General features: G+C 34.4%; 1 protein-coding gene across 2 annotated transcripts in view; it reads right to left on the bottom strand.

Annotated features, from left to right (window-relative positions):
• Positions 1 to 23,362, bottom strand: part of ACTR3B (actin related protein 3B) — a 136,059-nt gene that overhangs the window by 50,019 nt on the left and 62,678 nt on the right. For both annotated transcript variants that reach the window (XM_007504647.2, XM_056799948.1), the window contains exons 3-7: positions 22,803 to 22,927; positions 19,725 to 19,835; positions 14,624 to 14,719; positions 13,607 to 13,714; positions 6,574 to 6,717 (exon numbers count right to left, since the gene is read on the bottom strand). In XM_007504647.2, coding sequence (XP_007504709.1) covers positions 6,574 to 6,717; positions 13,607 to 13,714; positions 14,624 to 14,719; positions 19,725 to 19,835; positions 22,803 to 22,927 — 584 coding nt within the window. The remainder of the gene's footprint in view (positions 1 to 6,573; positions 6,718 to 13,606; positions 13,715 to 14,623; positions 14,720 to 19,724; positions 19,836 to 22,802; positions 22,928 to 23,362) is intronic.

The following is a 23,362-nucleotide window of genomic DNA, read 5'->3' as shown; positions in this document are numbered from 1 at the left end:
GTGAACAATACTGTGAAAATCTAGAGAGAAAAGACTATCAGTGAAAAAAGTAGAATTAGCAGTGACAATAGCTACAAAGAAGTCAGAGATAAAGATTTTTAAAGGTCATTAAATTTGGCAATTAAGAGATCATGAGTAACTGAAGAGAGCATTTTTGATTGAATGATGAGGTCAAAAGAATGGAGAGAGAGAAACAAGAAAAGTGGAGGCACTAATCATAGAAAACTTTCTCAAGGAGCTTAGTTATAAAAGAAACAGACATAAGATGATAGCAAGCAGAGATGGACACATCAAACAGTGCATTTTTAAATAGTGGAAACAAGGGGCATGTAGGTGATTCAGTGGATTATTCCAGAGATAAATATATACATTATATTCTCTGCTCTTTGATTTTGGTAATGGTTTTAGTATTTTAAGTTGATTAAATCAAGGAAGGTGACAGGCAATATATGAGTACCCTATTGCCTATTTCAATTAAGCTCTCTACTCCTGATTTACTAAAACCTTCTTCAAGCACTTTAATTTCAAAAAGTGATTCATTATCCTCTAATGTAGAGAATGTAGTTCATTTCTTTCCCCTTCATGTGCTATACCTTCACCTAACATTTTTATGGAAAAAGCATTTTGCTTACTATTTGGCTCTTTTAAAGTCCTGTATTTAAATCTGGCCTCAGACATTTCCTAGCTGTGTGACCCTTTATTAATCCCAATTGCCTAACCCTTTCTGTAATTCTGCCTTGAAATAAATATTTGGTATCAATTCGTTTTTCAAAAATCCATATTTTCTTTCTTAGAAGCAATACTGTATATTGGTTCCAAAGCAGAAGAGTGGGAAGGGGTAGGCAATGGAGATTAAATTATTTCCCCAGAGACATATAGCTAGGAAGTGTCGAAAGCTAGATTTGAACTGAGGACCTTCCCATCTCTAGATCTGGCTCTTAATCCACTGAGCCACCTAGCTGCCCCTCTTAGGGTCAATTCTAAGAAAGAAGATAAAGGAGAGGGAGAGGGAGGGGAAGGGGAAGGGGAAGGGGAAGGGAAGGAAAGAGAAAAAAGAAAAGAAAAAAGAAAAGGGCAAGAAAATGAGCAAATATCAAAAAAATAAACTTAACATAAAAGTAATTTTGATGACAGAGAAAACCAAAACACAAACTCAGAAGAAGAAATAAAGTCAATGCTGGGGCATCCAAAGCCTCAAATCAAAATATGAACTGCTCTCAAGCCCAAAAAAAATTAATGGAGGTGCATAAAAAAAAGGATTTTAAAAATAAAATAGGAGAGACAAAAGAATAATTAGGAAAGAAATGAAAGTATACAGAAAAATCATGAAAAAAGAGCCGATGGCTTGATAAATGAGATACAAAAAATACTGAAGAATTGAATTTCTTAAGAAAACAGAATGGCCAATTGGTAAAAGACGCCCAAAAATCCATTGAAGAGAAAATTTTCTTAAAAAAGAAGAATTGGCCAAATGGAAAAAGATATACAAAAAAAAATGCACTAAAGAGAAGAACTTCTTAAAAGGCAGAGTTAGCCATGGAAAAAGAGGTACACAAATTCACTGAGGAAAAGAACTCTTTACAAAGCAGAATTGGCCAAATGGAAAAGGAGGTACAAGAACTCACTCTAAGAAAATCATGTCTTAAAAATTGGCCTCAGACACTTCTAGCTGTGTGACCCTGGGCAAGTCACTTAATCCCCATTGTCTAGCCCTTACCACTCTTCTGCCTTAGAACCAATACCCTGTATTGATTCTAAGATGGAAGGTAATATTAGGTTTTTAAAAAAGAAAAGAAAATGTTAGAAACTTTATATGTAGTTGGGAGAATTTTTAAATTTTTTTTCTAAAACAAGAGGTGTAAAAAGATTTCCTTATTACAATGAGATCCCAGTTGTGATTATATAACACAAACCTGTAACATAACAGTAACCATAAATTCGTGATTTCTCTCCAGCTTCATTCAGCAACATGAATAAAAGTGAGGGAAGAAGATAGGAAGAGTAATACAAAGCTAAGGCTTGTCAGAGCAAGATCCACCATAGAACAAGGGACTAAGGGATTCAAGATAAGACTATAGTGTAAAAAAAGTTAACTGGTTCACCAAAAAGTAGTTAGGGTAAGAGAAGACAAGGACAATACCCCAGAAAAAAAGCTGAGAGGCCAAGAAACTGAAGTCATGGCAAGGACAAAGAGGAAGGTTTAGAAGGAAAGGTGGAATGATAAGTGTTATTAGATAAGGGAATTTCAGAGTTCATAAACATGGAAGTAGTGCATTTATGGATAATGACTAGTTCAAGGTTGTGATCATATGTGTATAGCTAAGGTGTGGGGAGAAACGTAGGTCATGGTAAAGGAGTAAATTTAGCAAAGACTGGGGGATATTAGTATGAGTAAGTATGAGTAAGTAAAAGTAAGGAGATAAAGACTGTGAGTCAGGCACTGAACTCTCTGAAAGAAAAGGAGGTTGGGGGAAGTATCCTGGAGATAAGTAGACAGCTACCAGAATTTTGATTGGGTGAGGACTATGGATTGAATGAACCTCAAATGAGAGCTTACTGAGTAATGTGCAAAAGGAAAGTCTAGAAGTGGCAGTGGAGAGCAAAGAATATTCCAACTCCATCTCAGCCAGAGAGTTTAGGGTAATAAAAGTGCAACTAGTACTGAAAAGTATCCACAAAGAACGTATGTCATTGGGATGCAGCTGGGTCTCAGAGTGAGCCAGAAGGCATAAAGATTTAAAATTAAAGCAAGTTTATTACACATTGAGTACACACATTTCAGGGAGAAAAATGAAATAGAGTAAGTACCTGGAGTAGGTTACCACTTCCAGTAAGGACAAGAGACTAGGTTGTGGTGAATGACAATAATAGAGCAGGCAAGGAGTAAGGGATGAATTTAAATTATGACAGCTGGGGATTCAAAACCTCTGTGGTAGGGACAGAATGATAAGGTAGAAGTTTGACAATCATTGAGGAATGAGTTCATAAATTATCAGCATCCCTAGATGTTTGGCCTTTGAATGTGATCCTCTCAGGACATCAGGAATTTCAGGTGAAGAGGACAAGGAGGGGAGGCTGATAGAAAGGCATTTCTCCCCATACTCTTGGCAGGAAAGAGACAGTTTTATTGAGTAATTCCCACCCAGAAAGTTAAAAAGGGTTGACTACATGAAGAAAATGCATCTTTCAGTGCTCTCCCAGAAGTCTACAAAGTGTAAAGTATGTGGTTTCTCCACTGTGTGAGCAGTTAGGAGTGGCATCTGCTCTCTGTTTCCCTAAGATCAATACTACTTACATCAATATTGTTCCTTATTATTCCTCTCTTTTCTCATTTCTTTGTTAACTTTAAAATAACCCTTAGCCAAGACCTTCTGAAAAACTATTGCATAATGCTACCAAATATTCTTCTAGAGTCATAAGACTTTAATCTATATCCCAACTCTCTCACCTCTCTATCTGCAGGTGGATAGCATGTTTCATCATGAGTTTTCTGTGGAACTACAATTGATTACCCTGTACTGAGTTACTAAGACTTGCAAGGTTGTTTTTCTTTAAAGCATTGTTTTATATACATTGTTCTCCTGGTTCTACTCACTTCACTTTATATTAGTTCATACTAGTCTCACCAGTATTTCATCATTTCTTTTGCATAATAGTATTCCATTATATATATATATATATATTATGTATATATATATTTCATAGCTTGTTCAGTCATTCATTCAGTTTCCAATTCTTAGCCCCACAAAAAAAGCAGGCATTAGTATTGTAGAAATACATCTATTTTCTTAACCAGCTATGCCAATCACCATGTTACAATGATAATAAAGAGGTTATTTGTACTAAAGCATTTAACAATAAAAAGTTATCTCAACACAACTGGTATGACTTATGAGGGAAATATAATGCAAAGCTAATTATCCAATTATAAAATTTCAAATTTTTAAATGCTAATGTTTCTTTAGTACATCTCTGCTAGGTCAGGAGAATTTCTCCAGTGGTTACCCAAATATATCTCCCACATCATAGCACTCCCTCTGGGCTACCTCCCTCAAGTATGTCTACTACTCCCGGGTTCAACAGTATGGTCCATGGTTCTATTACATAATAACTCATGATACTCCACCTGTATGCATCCATTAGCAAGCAGCCAGAAGATATAATTAGCAAGAAAATATACAAAATGGCATAGTAAGAATAGTAACTACAAAATATTTCCTCTATACAGCTCACATGTACACTGTCCATGGGAAGAATGGCAACGGAGTACCAAAGCAGTGAAGCACAAATGCAGGAATAATAATTAACTCGTGAATCCAGAACTGCAGGTTCTACAAGTACTTCCTCTCCTCAAGATATCCTCTCTGCAGATGAATTCTGGGTCTTCAAGGCTGCCATTCTCTTCAATCCATAGCCAGCCCCCTACTCTTCTGCCAGAGATTCCATTCCAGAAGGCTGCTGCTTGTCTCTCTGGACACTTGCCTGTCTAGAGTGTGTCTGTTCCCTGATGGATAGTCTCTCCTAATAGTCAAGTATTCCCCTGAAAAGCTACATGGTTGATGGAGGTGGTGTCAGAAGAAAGAAAGTCTTTTCTACCACATGTACCACTGCAGGGGTCTCCTCCACAGGTAGTTCCTTATGTTCACTTCCCCAAAACTGCTGAAAAGTCCTGGGGGGTAGGTATTTTTGTTTGTTCAATGAGGTTGTTCCTTTTAATTATTCCATCAAAGAAAGGTTGCACTTGATAAAGTAAATCTTCAGGTGTTCACATTGATACTTCATTTACTCTATTAGCTAATCTTTGCTTTCTGTGACTCCATAAACTTAGGAGGAATTGGAAAGGGTGATTTAAGTCTTTCATACAACATTCCTGACACTTCTCCAGACACTGTACCATACTTCTGTATTCATCTAATTACCTGTCCTTGCTTCCATCTTTTGTGCTTTTCTTTTAAAATCCAAGCTATGTGGTAAATTCTCTGTTCATTCACTTCAATTTCTTCAGAGGATTATTGTTCCCACACTTCTCTGAAACTTTTTTCTCTTTGTAGCATCACAATTTCATTCTTAATTTCTCATCTCTCCTGGACTGGCTAATGTCAGTAAAATTTTACTGATAATTCTATCTATTCTTCCTAACAATCCTTTCAGATCTGTTCTCCTAAAATGTAAGGGTTAGATTAGACTATGCTCAATTTTCTTCGTCTTTATCACAGATTCTAGAGAAAAGTCATCACTTTCCACTCCCATCCCCAGGTTCCCATAATTTCAACCCAAGCAACCACTTCCTCTCTATTTTCTCAGGAACTCTCCTATTTTCATAAAATTTCAGGAATGTAGTTTGAGAAATTTGGGAAATGCTAAATTACATTTACCCTTCTTCACATATAGTATTTCCAATGGCATCTCATGCTTTTTCCCCATAGATGACCCTACTTTTGCTAAAGGTGATCAACAGATAGTAATACAAATTTCTACCTGAGGATTATTTTCTGTAACATCCACCTGTACTTGTATAATTTCATTTCTAGAATTTTTTGAGGGATCAAAACAAAAGGAACAAAAATTTAAAACTAGGATATGCCAAAATGATAAGGTCCCTTTCAGCTTAAGGTTTCTTATTGGCTCCTCCACTTTTGTTATGAGTGCTAAAAATCTTTAAAGAACTTCCTGTACTTTTAAATGAATGAAATTGTTCTTTAAAACTGTTATTTTTAATTTTTTTAAACTGCCTAAAAATATTGCATCTTTAAAAAGCCAGTTAACTCCTCAAATCTGTCTTATTTAACTATATAAAAAAATCAAACACTGAAATGCCAGTTTTCCAGTTAACTGGGTATTTTGTTTAACTGAGAGTTGACCAAAAAACTCTTCAAATCTTTACTATGACTTTCTAAAATGTCTTGAGTCCATATTCCTTGAGTCTCAGTAATAAAACACTATGAACATAATACATTCTATTTTTTTAATTTTGCAATGCCAGCATTGATTCTTTTTGTAGAAGCCTGGGGATTCAACAGGCATACATCAGGGTAGAATATGTACTGACTCCAGAACTATCCTGAAAATAACAATACTATGTTTAACTAAATCCGTGACATTAGCATTTTTTTTTACATTTGCTTCTTTCCTAGGATAGGGAAAAAGGTAGAGCTTAGGATTCAAAACTCAGACATAGTTCAGAGAAGTTTAAGGCTACTAAATAATGCTATTTCTGCTTTATAGAATCTACTAGTAGTACTATTTCTGCTCCACGGTAGTTTAAGCAGCTTTTTGTGGTATAGCCTGGAACCCTAATTATCATTTAAAAATTGTTCCTATGGAAAATATATTCTGAATTTCAAGCAATGGACTGAGAAATAACTTTTGGAATATAAGCCACTCCTCAATTGGGTACTGCTTGCATTTGGTAATATATATATATGTATATATATGTACATACACACACACATATATATACATATATATATTTAAAAGAGGAGAGGTATTACTTAAAAGGAAAAATTATATTCCCCTCCCCCACCAAAAAACCCTCTCTTATCCCCAAACTGACCCATTTTACATTAATTTTACCTTAATGGCTTTTGCTGTCTCCAGTGATTGCTCAGGAGGAATTCCCACCTCCCTCTCCCTTAGGAGCTGTTGAATGAAATATGTAATATCTCTACCTGCAATAGGGATGTGTTTGATGCAGCTTCCAATTACATAACCTTCTGCCTAGGAGGAAAAGAAAAAGAGCTTGGTAAAAATATTACTTTTACAGTTCTTCTACTCACATTTACTTAATCCACAACCATTTAATCAACTCCCACTATTTGCAAAGCATTATGCTGGATGTCTTAAAACTTACCAAAGAGAAATTGCTTTAAAATTAAAACCTCTAAATGTTTCAATAACATGAGAAACTATAAACAATCTTTCACTATGGGCATTAAAGCAAAAACTACATGAAAAATTCCAATACTTACAAGACATGATATCCAGCAAAATACAAGTTTTCTTCCCACTAAAAGAAAAACTGTTCCATTTATAAAATGTTAATCAAATTGGTTTTTTCACTAAAAAATGTAGATTGATGTAGTTGAGAAGCACTGGATTTGGTAAAAATCCTGGGTTCAAGTCTTAACTAAACTCTTGCTACTTACTTAAATGCTCTGAGATTCAGTTTCTTCTGCTATAAAAATAGAATAGCAATACTTAGATTAACTTAGATTACCTAGTTAATAGGTTGTTTCACGAATCAAATGCAATAAGGTATGTATAGAACTTTGTAAATTATAAATCATATAAATATGAGCAATTATTATTAATAACAAAACTGATCATTATCATTCAGTAACAAGCAAAACCCCAAGTACTAGAGAACAATATGTTTTCTATTTAGGGCAACACAAACCAATGTTACTTTAACCAAAAGCTGTCTGGTCTCATACTTACACAGATTCCCTAGCTTTGCCACAATGTAAATTGCGGCATCCACATAAGAAAATAAAGCATGAGAAAAGGGAAGAAACCAAACATTATGCATCAACAAATGTTACTCACTTCTGCATGTAGGAATTCCAATAGTAACCAATGCTGAGCCCAGAAGAACACTAGCACTCGCAGTATTCCAAAATTAGCCTCAGAAATATCAGAAAATGCAAAGGTAGATCTCTCTAACCAGCCTTCCAGATAAACACTCTCTATTTAAAGCATCTCCACATTACTCTAAAGCAGAGGATCTTAACCTAGGATACACCAATAGCAGATATCAGTTAGAACCTATCAATTTTGATGGGTGGAAAAGGCACCTTTATTTTTGCTAACATTTGGTTTCTTTCGCAATCCTATGTATTTTATTGTATGCATTTAAAACTTTATTATGTGTGAAGAGTCAAGATGGCAGAGTGCAAGCTGGGACCCTACTTAATTTTCCCAACATTCCCCTCCTAACAACTTAAAAAAACCCTTACCTTCCATCTTGGAATCAATACTGTGTAATGGTTCCAAGGCAGAAGAGTAGTAAGGGCTAGGCAATGGGGGTCAAATGACTTGCCCAGGGTCACACAGCTGGGAAGTATCTGAGGCCAGATTTGAACCTAGGACCTCCTATCTCTAGGCCTGGCTCTCCATCCACTGAGCTTCCCAGCTGCCCCCTAACAACTTTTAAATAACACCTCAAATCAAATTTTGGAACAGCAGAGCCAACCAAAGGTCACTGGGGGTGGGGGAAATTTATCCTTCCAAAGACACCTTATGAGGTCCACAGGAGAGATCTATAATACTGGGATAGGTAAAGACCTGGTACACAGCAAAAGCAACAGTGGTAGGCCATAATAGCAGTAGCAGCAGATTCCAGGGCTCTCAGCCCAGAGATAGTAAGAATGTTGAACATATAGTCAGAAAAATATTAAAGGAGACTCTGTAATGGCACTAAGTATACCTGGCACTGATTGGCAACTCTACTGCCCACAAGCAATTCCAGGTCACAGTTATAGGGTGAAGAAGATCACGACACTTGCAGCTGCAGAGGAGCATGATAAAGATGAGAACACAGACTAGCAGTACAGTGACCACACCTCTCCCTGGATGTTACAATATTGATAGTACTGAAAGCAGCAACAGGAAAAAGTCTAAAGCTTGAGACAGTGCTTCATCACTCCCAGGTGAACAGAGTCCAACTTTAATATAAAGTTCAAATCAAGAAACAGGCTGAGAAAATAAGCAAACAACAACAAAAAGAATTTTATCATAAAAGGGCTACTAATATGGGAAGGAAGAACAAAACATAAATTTATAAGACCACAATGTTAAAGCAAAGCCTCAAATCAAAACTGCTGATTGGACCCAAGCCAACAAGAATTCCTAGACAAGTTAAAGAAAGAGATGAGTGGTAGAGGAAAAACTTGGGGAAAATGAGAGTGATACAAGAAAATTATGAAAAGAGAAATAACAGTATGGTTAAGAGACACACAAAAACTAAAGAAAATAACATCTTAAAAATAGAATTTTCCTAATAGTAAAAGAAGCACACAATTCACTGAAGAAAAGAACTTCTTAGAAACCAGAATAAGCCAAACAGGAAAGGATATTTTAAGAAGTTTACTGAAGAAATTAACTTCCTAAAAAGCAGAACTGGCCAAATGGGAAAAAAAGAGATGCAAAAGTTCTCTGAAGAAAATAATGTCTTAAAAATTAGAATTGGGCACATAGAAGCTAAATATTTCAAAACACTTTCAGAAATTTAAAAAAAAATCAAAAGAATGAAAAACAGAGGAAAATGTGAACCATCTCACTGGAAAAACAACTAACCTGAAAAATAGATCCAGGAGAGATAATTGAAGAATTACTGGATTCCCTGAAAGTCATAATGGGGAAAAAAAAGAGCCTACAGATCTTGTTTCAAGAAATTATAAAGGAAAAATACCCACTCTATTAGGTCTAAATAAAAACTGAAGGAGTCTACACATCAATTCCTGAAAGGGATCCTAAAATGAAAACTCCCAAGAGTATTATGTCCAAATTTCAGAGTTCTCAGGTCAAGGAGAAAATAGTGCAAGTAGCCACAAAGAAAAATTCAAATATCATGGAGCCACAGTCAGGATCACCCAAGATTTAGCAGAGTCCACATTAAAGGAACAATGGGATGCTAGAAGGCAAAGGAGCTGGGATTACAACCATAAATATCCTACTCAGCAAAACTGATCATAATCAATTCTTCAAGGGGAAAAATAGATATTTAATGAAATAGAGGACGTTCAAGCATTCCTGAGAAAAAGACCAGAACTATGAAAAAGGGTAAGGGAAAGGTATAATGGGAAAATTTTTCTCACACAAAGAAGGGCTTTTATAATGGAAAAGAAAATAGGGAGTTGGTGGGGGAGGCAGTGCTTGAATCTTGAGAATTGATGTACTAAAATATATAGCAATACACACACACACACACACACACACACACACACATATACGCACACACAAAGTTGGGAATAGAAATCTATCTTACCTAACAAAGAAATAGAGGGAAGGGGATAAATGGGGGATAGATATGAGCATGATAAAAAGAAAGGTGGTAGGAAGCAGTGATCAGAAACAAAGGAGACTTTTAAGGAGGACAGAATAAAAAGAGAAAGAAAAGGATAAAGAAAAGGAATAAGATAAGGGAAATACACAGTAATCATAATTGTGAATATAAATGGGATAAACTAAGCCATAAAACAGAAATGGATAGTGGAAAGGATCAGAAATCAGAATCCAACAATATATTGTGTATGAGAGACACATTTGAAAAATAAAGACATATACAGAGTTAAAATAAGGGGCTAGAATTAGGCTCTATTATGCTTCAAATAAAGTTGAAAAACTCAGGGGTAGCAATCATGATCTCAGACAAAATGAAAGCAGAAAAAGAACTAATTAACAGCTACCTCTAAAAGCTATCTCTATTAGAAATGGAACTATAATTAATCAAGGAAGCTACAAATTGCTGAAAGGTATAATAAAGTACTATAAAATCAAAAACTTTTACTTATGTTTCTCTTAAAAAGGCCTCAGTTCTCAAAGCTGAGTCAAGTTTATTTTTTAAAAGTGCCATTCCCCAATTAAGAAATGAACAAAGGACATGAACAGGAAGTTTTCAAGGAAAAAATCAAAGTTATCTATAATCATATGAAAAAATACTCTAAATTACTATCGATTAAAGAAATACAAAGTAAAACAACCCTTGGGTACTACTTCACATCTATCAATAGATGCTGAAGGGAAAAGGGAATATAAGTACATTAAAGAACTACTAATGAAATTGTGAACTAATCCAACCATTAGGGAGAACAACTTGGAGCAATACTCAACTATACCCAAAGGACTATAAAACTGCATATACCCTTTGATTCAGCAACATCATTTCTAGGTCTGTACCCCAAAGAGATTTAAAAAAGGATCTATATGTACAAAAATATTTATAGTAATTCTTTTTGTGGTGGCAAAGAATTGGAAATAGAGGGGATGCTCATCAATTAAAGAAAGGCTAAACAAGTTGTGCCATATGATTGTAATTAAGTATTACTGTGCTACAAGAAAGTAGAAAAATATGGTAAGATTCTTATGCACAGTTAACAGCAATGTTGTAATAATGATCAACCATGAAAAGACTTGGTCATTCTTTTTTTTTTTTAAATCCTTACCTTCCATCTTAGAATCAGTACTGTGTATTGGTTCCAAGGCAGAAGAGTGGTAAGGGCTAGGCAATGGGGGTCAAGTGACTTGCCCAGGGTCACACAGCTGGGAAGTGTCTGAGGCCAGATTTGAACCTAGGACCTCCCATCTCTAGGCTTGGTTCTCAATCCACTGAGCCACCCAACTGTTCCCTAGGTTTGGTAATTCTGATCAATACAGTGATCCAAGAAAATTCCAAAGGACTTCATGGTGAAAAAAAAATGCTATCAACCCCCAAAAAGAAAACTGATGAAATATAAGTATGAACTGAAGTAAAATTTTTCACATTATTTTGTTTGCCTTTTTTGATATGGGTAACATGGAAATATGTTTTGCATGATTTCACATGTACAACTAATATATTGTTTCCCCTCTCAATGTCTGGGGGAGGTGTGAGAGATAGAGAATGTGGAACTCCAAAAATGAAAAGTATATTAAAATAAACAACAAATTCTAACATTTTTTAAAACCTTGTTTTAATATGGGGTTCACAGACTTCACTAGATTGCTGGAGGGGTTCATGACACAGAAAAGGTGAAGAACCAATGCCCTAGACACTCTGAAGACTTGACACTCTCAGGTAAACACTAAATATAAATGATTCCACAGAATGTTAAAGGATACAGAATGTTAACTTTCTGATCTAAAAACTATTAGTTGTCATGTCTATAACACATTAACAAAGAAATATTTAATGGTAATCAATATTAATGGTTATTTATTTACATAAACATGTGACAACAGGACAAAATAATCATGGCTTTTATTTTATTTGAAAAAATTGTTTTACATTTAAGACCTTGGGAGAAAAAAAAGATATAACACTAAATAAAAAATTCACACCCTTTAAAAAAATGTGTATTTTTCTCTTCTCATGAGGAACCCAGAGAAGGAAATAAAGCAGTAGCACTCAATATCCCCAAGTGTTTTCTATCACCTGCCCCTCTTTTGGCTTTAATAATTCTTTGTAGGCATCATAGGTCAAGAAACCAGAAAAACAGCACAAAACTTGAATTGGCAAAATATGTTATCTTTAAATAGGATTGGGGGCTTTTTGATGGATTTTTGAAACTTCATATCCCAAGTCTACTTACTTAAAGGAATATATGACAAAAACCAAAGCAAATCTAACACTAATTTTATAATACCCACCTTGGGCTAATTAGAGTAACTAAAGTCTTGAGGTCAACTACAGGGATTTCTGTTCCAGTATTTAAGGAAAAAATATCTATCAAAACCACTTGTGATCTGATATAGTATTCTATAATTAGGAAAAATTTAATTCTCTTCCATGTTGCACCCTATATCTAAGAATATTTTATAATATTACATATTATATATACAGGGTCAAGTGGCTTTGACTTTTAATTTCATTGTTTTAAGAAACTATCAGTATTTAAACTCCTTCTAACAAAGTAAATCAGAAATTTCTATGCAATTTAGTCTTACAAGAGTGGACTGGAATCACTGGAAAGACTGTAACATGCCCACAGTACCAAAACCACTCTAGGTCATAGGCTATACTTCAACTAGGGTCTTCCTAACTCCAAGACTAGCTCTCTAACCATCATACAATATTGCCTTCCCTTTTGAATAAAAGTCTTTTTTATTTAGTATTAAAGGAGGGAAAAAATGTAAAGAACCAGGATCCAAAGGAGTTTCCATCAATTAGGAAATAGATGAACAAATTTTGTATATGAATGCAATTACTAACTTCTATGAAAGCACAAAAGATGATTTCAAAGAATCCTGGATACTATGTACTGACAGAGTAAAGTGAAAAGAACTAGAACAAAAAATATAAGGACAACAGTATTTTAAAGGGGAAAAAAAACTTGGGAAAATAACTGAAAGATTTTAAGAACTCTACTCAAAGCAAAAATCACCCAGGTTATATAGAAAATCTACAATGAAGCATATTATCCTTGTTTTGACAGAACAGTGATAAGCTAAAGGTACAGGAAGACAAATATAAATTTTTGAACATACCTACTTTACAGATTCATTCTGCTTAACTGTGCTTATGAGTTAAATATGTTTGGGTTTGTTCTTGTTTTTTATTAGAGAGAAGAAACAGAAAGAGTAGAAATAAGTACAGAAGCACACAGATAAGCAGGTCAGTTTTGAAAGTAATGTGTAATTATTATATACACTTATATTTTTTAAAAGGCAAGTGGTATGGAATGGAAATTCAAAATTTCATATACTATCTTCCTTTGTATGTGAAAAATGTTCTTTCCTTGCTGTTAAAGCTCAGAATTTTTTAAAGAGTACAACTATAAATATAAAAGTGTATTTGAAAAATAAAAAACCTTCACTTTTAAGATGTGGTGGATTTTTCCCCAAATTTCTTCTCTACCCCAATCAAAGAATCTGTCTACCAAGAAACTAAACATAAGAATAATATACCTACCACAGGGATGACATGGGTTACTCCATCCCCACTGTCAATGACTATTCCTGTCAAGGTGCGTTCACCAACCTGCCGAGATGTCCATGATGCTGCTAAAGCTAACACTGCCTAAGAAGATGAAAAGGCAGATTATTAGGAGGGAGGAAAAAGCATACTTATCCTGCTTGTTCCCAAGGTAAATCAATAAGTAGTCTCTCCTGTGAAAGTAACACTATCAAAATCTCTTTCCCTTCCTTACCCTTTATTCCTCAAAAACTCAGAAGTTCAAACTTAGTAAATCATATTCTGATCAACTGCATAAGTATTTAAAATCTAAATGGATCCAGTTTATAGTAAATTATTACAAGCTACAGAATTCTATAATTTGTAAAACTTCCTTCACCACATTCTTTACAAGATAAAATTTATACATAAAAATAGCAAACAAGCTACAAAAAAAATATTTTTTTTCCTCATGCTTTACTAGAGAATCAAAGGTAATCAGGGTCTAATGCCCTAAATTTAAATCAGTTTATCTAAAATACATTCAAAAATATATGCCAACTAGAAAAATGGACTAAAATCTGTCCCCTCCCAACATAAACATAAGTTTACCAGGTCTTAGGATCTCCAGGAAATAGCAAAAAGAAAAATTAAGAGCTATAGAGGCTAAACAAACATAGAAAAAAAATTTTGCTAGCATTTTATACCTCTTATAATTACAATGTCTCTAACAGGGGAGAAAAGGAGCACTTTTGCCTTAGTGCCCCAAACTACATATTTTGCTTTCCTGCATTCACTAAGACAGAGTTGGACAAAGAAAGACACAATGCATCAAAGAACAGATCAGCATAGAAAAATGTTCCAATAACTATAGTTTATGGGGCATAGCACATCTCACACTTTTAATGCTTTACTTGGATCCTGATGGACAGAAAGAAAACCTTCTTACAATAACCCTTTGAAATTCACCATATTTACCAGACTACTAGAGAGCTAAGAAGATTTAAGACAATTAACAACACATTTTTTTTTTACCTGAACTGCAATGTAGAGTCCTGGCACATTAAATGACTCAAACATGATTTCTGCAAGGTATTCTCTATTTTCTGGTGTATTCAGTGGAGGTTCTGTCTGTAAAAGAATCACTTTAATAAGCATTGTATCTATTTTCTCTCAAATCTCCTACAATTAATAAAATTTTAGTGCTATAAGAAACTTTAAGGTGAATTCAACATTTTCTCGATATAAATGAGGAAACTGGAATCCAGAGATATTAAAAAGCTTAATTTATTTATTATATAATCAGGGATTATTGTATAGAAACTAGCTTGAAATCCTAAAGTGCTTCCAGTAAATAAAGTTCCTCATTATTAATAGAATTAATTTATTTCCAGATCACGAGAGAGATGTCCAACCTTATTTAAGCTACATTTTAAAAATTAACAGAGGGGTCTGCTAGGTGGCTCAGTGGACTGAGAGCCAAGCACAGAGACAGAAGGTCCTGGTTTCAAATCTGGCCTCAGATACTTCCTATGTGACCCTGGGCAAGTCACTTAACCCTCAATGCATAGCCCTTACCATTCTTCTGCCTTGGAACCAATACATAGTATTGATTCTAAGGTGGAAGGTAAGGGTTTTAAAAAAAAAAAATAAAAGTTAATACAAATCAGTGACCTAAAAATTCTTAGCCAAACATTATTTAACCTTTAAGATTAATTATATACATAAAATGGCAACAAATTCTGACTATAATGCCTGTAAAATTTGCCCTGATATGCTTGGTAAACGCTTCCTATTTAAAAAATAAAGATAGAAAATTTATTTGTAACAATTTAACTATAGGGTTAAGAGTTAGTATAGAAACTTGGATAAAGCTATTTGAATTTGTTCAGATTAGAGATTTAAATGGCACTAGCAGAAAGTTTTTTCCTTAAATGAGGTTTGTTGTAAAAAGCTTCGGCTAAAATTGTGTTTAATGGAAAATGTTACTGTTTAAATGTTGTTCTGGTATATTAGTAGTTATAGATAGAAAGACTTGTGTATTAGTTTAGGATTATAGGAATTGTTGCCAATTGCATTAGAAATAGTTGTCCAACTGTTTTAGTGTTCTGTTAGTTTGCAAGTTGTAACACTGATAGGAAATATTGATGATTGCTACATTGTTTGGAAATGTGCAAAAGTTTTGTTGTGTTAAAACTGTAATCATTTTGTAAACCCTACCCTTACCTTATTTTCCTTCCTGGGGGAATGTCCAAGATTAGGAACAGTTAAGTTAAGATATAGCATAGCATAGTGGGGGGGGTGGTATTGTTTTGGGGGACTAGACTTTAGAATAATATTTAAAGATAAGTATGAGGGTTCACAAAATTGAACACAGGGAGGCTACACTACCTTCCTGGCTGTCTCAAGGTCTCCCCTCCTATTCTTTTCAAAAAAGTCAGACATATAAGAGTGTGTGTGTGTGTGTGTGTGTGTGTGTGTGTGTGTGTGTGTGTGTAAGAGAGAGAGAGAGAGAGAGAGAGAGAGAGAGAGAGAGAGAGAGAGAGAGAGAGAGAGAGAGAGAGAGAGAGAGAGAGAGAGAGAGAGAGAGAGAGAGAGAGAGAGAGAGAGAGAGAGAGAGAGAGAGAGAGAGAGAGAGAGAGAGAGAGAGATTGGTAACAGAAAAAAGTGACAACAGGAATAACTAGAATCCACAAATAACCCTCATTTTTTCTAGCCCCTGATATAGCTTCAGGTGTGATCATTTAAACTCTGATCACCTAACAAAAGGATCTTCTAGAAAAGGAAATGGCAAACCACTCCAGTATCCTTGCCAAGAAAATCCCATGATTAGCTATAGCCCACGGGGTCACAAAGAATCAGATATAACTGAACAAGTGAACAACATAAAAAAACCATTCATCTGAAAATTATTTTAATGAACTGAAAACTTTAAAATAGTCAAAAGTTTGGTATGGCATAGTATCCAGAAATAGGGAGACGAGTGTCTCATGAAGTACTCTGATATTCTAAGCCCCAATTTTATAAAAGCCAGTAATAAGGTACAGATATATATATGTAAAAGACAGTGGTCAGAATGGTGAAGAGTCTCTCTATCTCATGTCATGAGGACCAACTGGCAGAACTTGAGATGTTTAGCCTAGAAAAGAAAAGAAGAAGCTATCTAACAATTTAGTTTGATTTGGTTTTCTGAAAGTCTCAAGCAGAGGGGATCTTGGGCTTAGTTCTGCTGGGTACCAGGAGGAAAATTAATTGAAATAAGTATACTTTATAGAGACACCCTTTCGATTATTGCAAGGAAAAACTTCCTAACAGAGTATTTCTAACATCTAATGAAAGAACTAAAAGTACTTGGAAGGTAGTGAAAGAGAAAACTATATCCAAAAGGAGATAGCTTAATGGAAGGGATCTAGAGGGACTGGAAATGAAGGGGGGGGGACCCAACTAGGAACCTCCCAGGGCCAGTGAAGCACACCCTTGCAATTAAAAAAAAAAGTTTATTGAAGGTAGGGAAACAATAATTAAAGTACTAAATCTACACAACTATAACTCCCCCCACCAATCTATGCTCCCCCTTGTGGGGTTTGCAATTCTGGTCTTCTCAAGCCCTTCTTATTCACTCTCTGATCTTATCTAGACCCCAAAAGCTATCTGACTACCTATACACTACAGATTGTCTTTAAAAGGCTGAGGATGTAGAACTCACAGATGTACTGAGTCCTTACCCAAAGCCTTGTTGACTTCCTAGGTAAACCCAAAATCCCAGGTGATAAAACCCTTGGGTTTACCTTAAAGTTGTTTCTGACAGGTTGATCTCTGTACTTCAGAAAAAGGCAGGTCTCCTCTGACACAGTTCTCCAACCCAGGAATTCCTAATCTTTCCACAAGATTAGTCTTTTCCCAGGGGATGCCAGAGCGAAGATCCTCCTTACCAGCTCAGAGGAAAGTCAGATCAAGAGAGACTGTCAAACCCAGCAAACTCCCAAGATCCTCCTCTTCTTCCAGAATCTTCTCCCAGGGTTTGTGTCTAAATTCTCCTCCTTTCCTCCTAAAAACAATCTGTGCATTTTCCTCTATCCCTTATCACTTATTCTTATAGTAGAGGGTCAAACCTCATAAGAACTCTTCAACAAAGATTGAATGGGCCCTTCTCAGATATGCAATAGAGGTTCAGGTTCAAATGCTGATTGGACTAGATGGCCTGAGGTCCCTTCCAAGTCTTATTAGATTTTTTTTTTATTCTGTAACCATATAGGATGCCAAAGTACTTTGTTTAAAAAGATGTCTTAAGAAATCAGATTGCAAAGGATATAAACAAGCAATTTTCAGATAAAGAAATCAAAGCCACTAATAGGCATATGAAAAAAGTGTTATAAATCACCCTTGATTAGAGAAATGCAAATTAAAACAACACTGAGGTACCACCTCACACCTATCAGATTAGCCAATATGGCAATAAATAAAAGTGATAAATGGTGGAAGGGGTATGGCAAAATTAGGACAATACTTCATTGTTGGTGGAGTTGTGAACTGATCCAACCATTCTGGAGGACAATTTAGAACTATGCCCAAAGACCTATAAAACTGTGTATATTCTTTGATCCTATACCACTGATTACTATCACGGAATATTTATCCCAAAGAGATAATGAAAAAGGGGAAAGGATCTGTTTGTACAAAAATATTTATAGCAGCAATTTTTGTCACAGCAAAGAATTGGAAATTGAGGGGGTGTCCATCAATTGGAGAATGGCTAAAAGAATTATGATACATGTTGGTGATGGAATATTATTGTGTTATATGAAATAATAAACAAGATCATTTCATAAAAAGCTGGAAAGACCTGCAGGAACTAATGCAAAGTGAAATAATTTGAACTGAGAGAACACTGTACACAATAACAGCAATATTGTATGATGATTATATGTGAAAACATGGCAACTCTTCAGCAAGCAATGATCTGGGCCAATCCTGAAAGGCATGGCAGGGAATGCTGTTCACCATCAGAGGAAAAAAAGCTGTTGTAGTTTTCTTTCACATCAGTATATTTATAGTTTTATTTTGGGATTTTGTTTATGTATGAGTATGTTCTTACAACAATGACCAATATGGAAATACATTTTGCATGATAATAAAAATAACTTTTTTTTAAAAATCAGATTATCCATATAGAAAAATCATTGAAAGTAATATTAAGGTACTGCTACTAGTAGCAATGCAACAAGCCAGGACACTCCTGAAGGACTTATGTGAAAAAATGCTAACAACATTGAGAGAAAGAACTATGGGAGTAGAAATGCAAAAGCAAAACATATGACATCACTTATCACATGTATATATGGGTTTGTGATTTGGGGTTTAGGCTTTAAAAAATCAATCTACATCAAAAATGAATAATTTGGACATAGGTGTCAAGTGATAATATTTGTACAACCCAGTGGAATTGCCTGTTGGCTCTGGGAGGGGAGGGAAGAGGGAAGGAAAAGAAAATGAATCATGTAAACATGGAAAAATATTTTAAAATAAATAAATTTTTTTAATTTAAAAATATGTTAAAGATCAAAAACATAAAAAATTAAAATATTTAATAATTTTCAAAAAAGTAACATTAAAGATAAAGATTTATTAGTTATAGCAAAATCACTAGAAATAGGATAATATAAAATCAAGAGGTATCACTTTTTTAATTTTTAAGAAAAGTGAAAATATATCTTACCACAATTTCTTCTACCATAAAAATGGAAAAATTTCTTGTCAACTCCATTAGGATACCCATACGAGGCATTTAACATATCCTTCAAATTTCCATAAAAGATACTAAATAGTTTTTAAATTTTCATTTTTTCATTTGTGCAGTTTATCATTGATAAAAATAACACTTCATTCCCCTTAATTAATTTATTGATTTATTATTAAAACTCTTACCTTCCATCTTGGAATCAATACTGTGTATTGGTTCCAAGGCAGAAGAGTGGTAAGGGCTAGGCAATAGGGATTAAGTGACTTGCCCAGCATCAAACAGCTGGGAAGTGTCTGAGGGCACATTTTAACCTAGGACCTCCCGTCTCTAGGCCTGGCTCTCAATCCACTGAGCTACCTAGGTGCCCCTTTATTTCCCTTAATTTAAAATGCTCACCATTAAAAAATAATGATCTTCAGGTTCAGCTCGAAGGTATTTAAAAATTACTTGTTCCATGAATCTTTCCATGAGATCCCAATCTTCAATTATACCATGTCTTATTGGCCACTGATGAAAGATAAAACAAAAATGAGCTAAATTTCAGTTCATATTATTGAACAATTTGCCAAAATAATTAATAACATAAAAATATATTTTATGATAAAACCAAATGTCTATTTTTTAGGAGTTAAATTTATAAATGAGAATATGTAAAAATTACCAAAAATAACTTAGCTATACAACCCAATTTATTCTACTTATTTCTATATTCCTCCTCACCTGCCCAGTAGTAACATATTTATTTTATACATTGTCGTGATAACAGAGACTACTAACTACATATATATGTACATATGATAAAATAATGACATAACAGACCTGTCTAAAATACAAGTGCTATTTCTGCCTCCCAATATTACTTTTATTATTTTAAAAACTAAGGATGATACTATACTATATAAAGAATAGGATACATACCATTAGTTAATCAACAAGCATTTATTAAACATTTACCATGTACTAAGGAAACAAATAAATTTTAAAAAAGACAAAAACCCAAAACTTGTCCCTAACCTCAAGGAGGTTATTTACTAATAGAAGTGATAACATATATAGAAACAAGAAACATAAGATAAATGTGTAGGAAGATAAACCAATAAACTAAATCCTTGTCAGGCATCTTAGCTTTTTCTAGGACCCACAAATTGAGTGAGATACTGAAAATTTCAAGATGTAATACAAAAAAATAAATACCATTAAAGGATTATGTGATAAAGCCTATGAAAATATAAAGGAAATCAGGATTATCAATCCTAGAAAGAAATCAAATAAGAGAGTTTAAAATGCCCTCAATTAAAGAAAGTGATAATGAATAGACGGTGATAAAAAATATTTTAGTTCCCCATTATAGGACTATCATAGAACAGAAGTTTAAATAAAATGGTCCATTTTAGACCCTGATATTAAAAAAGGGCTTTAATTTATGAAGAATCAATCAAATAGAATTAGTTACAGTATCGCATGTGTAAACCTCAAATTTCCTTAGACTTATAAATGTTGGAAATTTCACCATTGGGATATTTCATACTTGGAAAATTTCTTACTGATAGTCTATTGGAATGGGAACCCCATTGGCATGGGAGGTTCCTTCTCTTCCCTTCTTAAGATTACTTTAGGACAGAAACCCTTTGCTGAACAATGGAAAGGACTTTGACCTATGCTTAAGCATAGAACAGGAATTTCTTTGAGTCTTGATTGATTTTAGAATTGATACAATGGAGATACTTGGAATAAATCTCCACCCTATTCAGTCCTAATAGGATTGAGTAAGGGCTGCAGCCTAGATCAAAATTTAATTATTCAAATCTCTACCCTACTCAGGTTAACAGGATTTAGAAAGGGCTGTAGCAAAGGAGTAAAGATTTAATCATTTGAAAATATGACCTTCAACAGACATGTGCAAAAGCCAGAAACCTCTGGGCGGTCCTGGGTTAAGCTAGAGCCTCCATTGGCACAGGGAAATTGATGAACAGTGATTGGTAGATGGGAGAACTGAGGGAAGATGGAGAGAGTTGGTCGGTGTGGTTCCTGTGGGCTCTGAGAAGGCTTGCTCTGAAGGAAGCTGAAGGTGGGGGCCTCTGAGACTGTTTCTCCATTTTGGACACGTGAGTAATAGGGACGGATCTCTTTTCTTTGCCCCAGCTATCTAAGGGCTTGGGCCTTTTGGCCCAGCCTAAACAGAAGGGGTATTTAAGCCCTATTCCCTTCTCTCCCTTTTTCTCTCTCTCTATCTCTAATTCCTTTCTTACTCCTATTGTAATTAAACTCCAAAAAAGGCTGACGGCTGACTTGAGTTTTTCATTTAGGAATTACATAGCTGATTCCTTGGCGACCTTAAATTGATATATATCAGTCTTTTAAAGTGATTCCCTTGTTACACATGTCACAGATTGCAAAAACAGCATTAGGGAGTTTCCAGGATTTACCATTTTTAAAAGGTATGGGGATGGCAGCAGAAGATGATTTAGGTATAATGTATTATGGAAATTCCAGACTTGTGAAGGGTTATTTGTCAACAAAATTCTCTTGGCAAGAGAGACTTCCTTCTTTGGAGTTACTGAAAAATGTCTAGGGAAGTAATGCCTAAAAACAGAATCAAGATCACTTGCAGCCCTTTTCAAGCCTCTAATACTGTCATCTTGCAATTATTAGCCATCAGCAAGAAAACTGATCAAACTTCAGATCAAAGAGTATGAATATATAAAACACTATCTACTTCATTTGTAGCAAAAATCCTCCAGGGAAAAATATTCCCAACAAAATTTTAACAAGGAAACAATAGTATATAGAAGAAAACTTGGAAATAAATACATTTTTCTGAGAGGTAATTTTGGTTACTTAATTAAGGCATGAACAGTAACAGTATGATATTTCTTCAAAGCATTAGAATGGTGCATCATTTACACACATATAAAAGTATGTATGTATATATATATATCAGCATATATATATACACAGATTATATATATATATATATGTAAATATATATATATGCAAAGAAGTCTTCCAGAAGATACTACTGTAGTTCAACAATAAAGTCTCGGTTTCTTCATCTGTAAAAAGAGAAGACTGAAATAGATGGTCTCTAATACCCTTTCCAGCTATGAAAAAAAAAATGTATCTGCTAGAAGTCCTGGAAGCCTACAGATAAATCCATCATACATAAAACTTCAGTTGTATCTAGTGGGTTTTTTTTTTCAAATAAAACAAATTTCTTTTATTTATTATTATTATTATTAAAATGATCAATGTTTAACTAACCACATAACTGTGATATAACATGCAGAGTATTACTTCATTATTTTATCTTTAAAGTTATTTTCCACAAGAGATATACATATTTTCCAAAACAATTATAAAAAAACATTCAAATTCCCCCATTAGTGTATCAACCATTCTATGTCTCCCTTTCATTAATGCAGTCAAGAATCAATTGCACATCAGAATTAAGCAAGCTCTTCTTATAAATTTTACCTTTGTAGCATATGTAGGTTTATCTATGGCTTCATCTCCTATGAAAAAATCAAGGTCATCTACTCCCCTCAGTACTCTCCTTTGGGCCTGGTCAACTACTTTTGCAGACTCTCTGATAGCAATACCTTAAAACAAAAGCACAAATATTTCCATCATGAACATAATTCACTTAAATGAATGTGGAAATAAAATGCAATTCTTAAATGCACAGTATATTTTCAATACATTCTACTTTAATCAACATTCCTTTGTCTTTGCCTTCCAACCACTCCATCCTTTAAAAGAAAAATCAGTCAGGAAACATGCTATATAAATGGTTCTTGAAAATCATCTGTTATTTTCAGTAGAGTTCAAAGGGACTAATCCATAAAGTTGCTATTAATATCAATAGGAGATGCACAGCTGAATCTCTCATTATTATTTTGCAAACTTAACTTTAAGACAAGTAAATTAAAAGTCCCAAGGTAATAACACCTCAAGCAAGCTGGAAAATAAAAATACAGAATGTAAAGGGTAACCAAAAAGAAAAAATGTTTGAAAATCATCATCAAATATAAATC

Source organism: Monodelphis domestica, chromosome 5 (assembly GCF_027887165.1).
Source record: "Monodelphis domestica isolate mMonDom1 chromosome 5, mMonDom1.pri, whole genome shotgun sequence".
Lineage (NCBI taxonomy): Eukaryota > Metazoa > Chordata > Mammalia > Didelphimorphia > Didelphidae > Monodelphis > Monodelphis domestica.
This window is presented reverse-complemented; position numbering and strand designations above follow the sequence as displayed.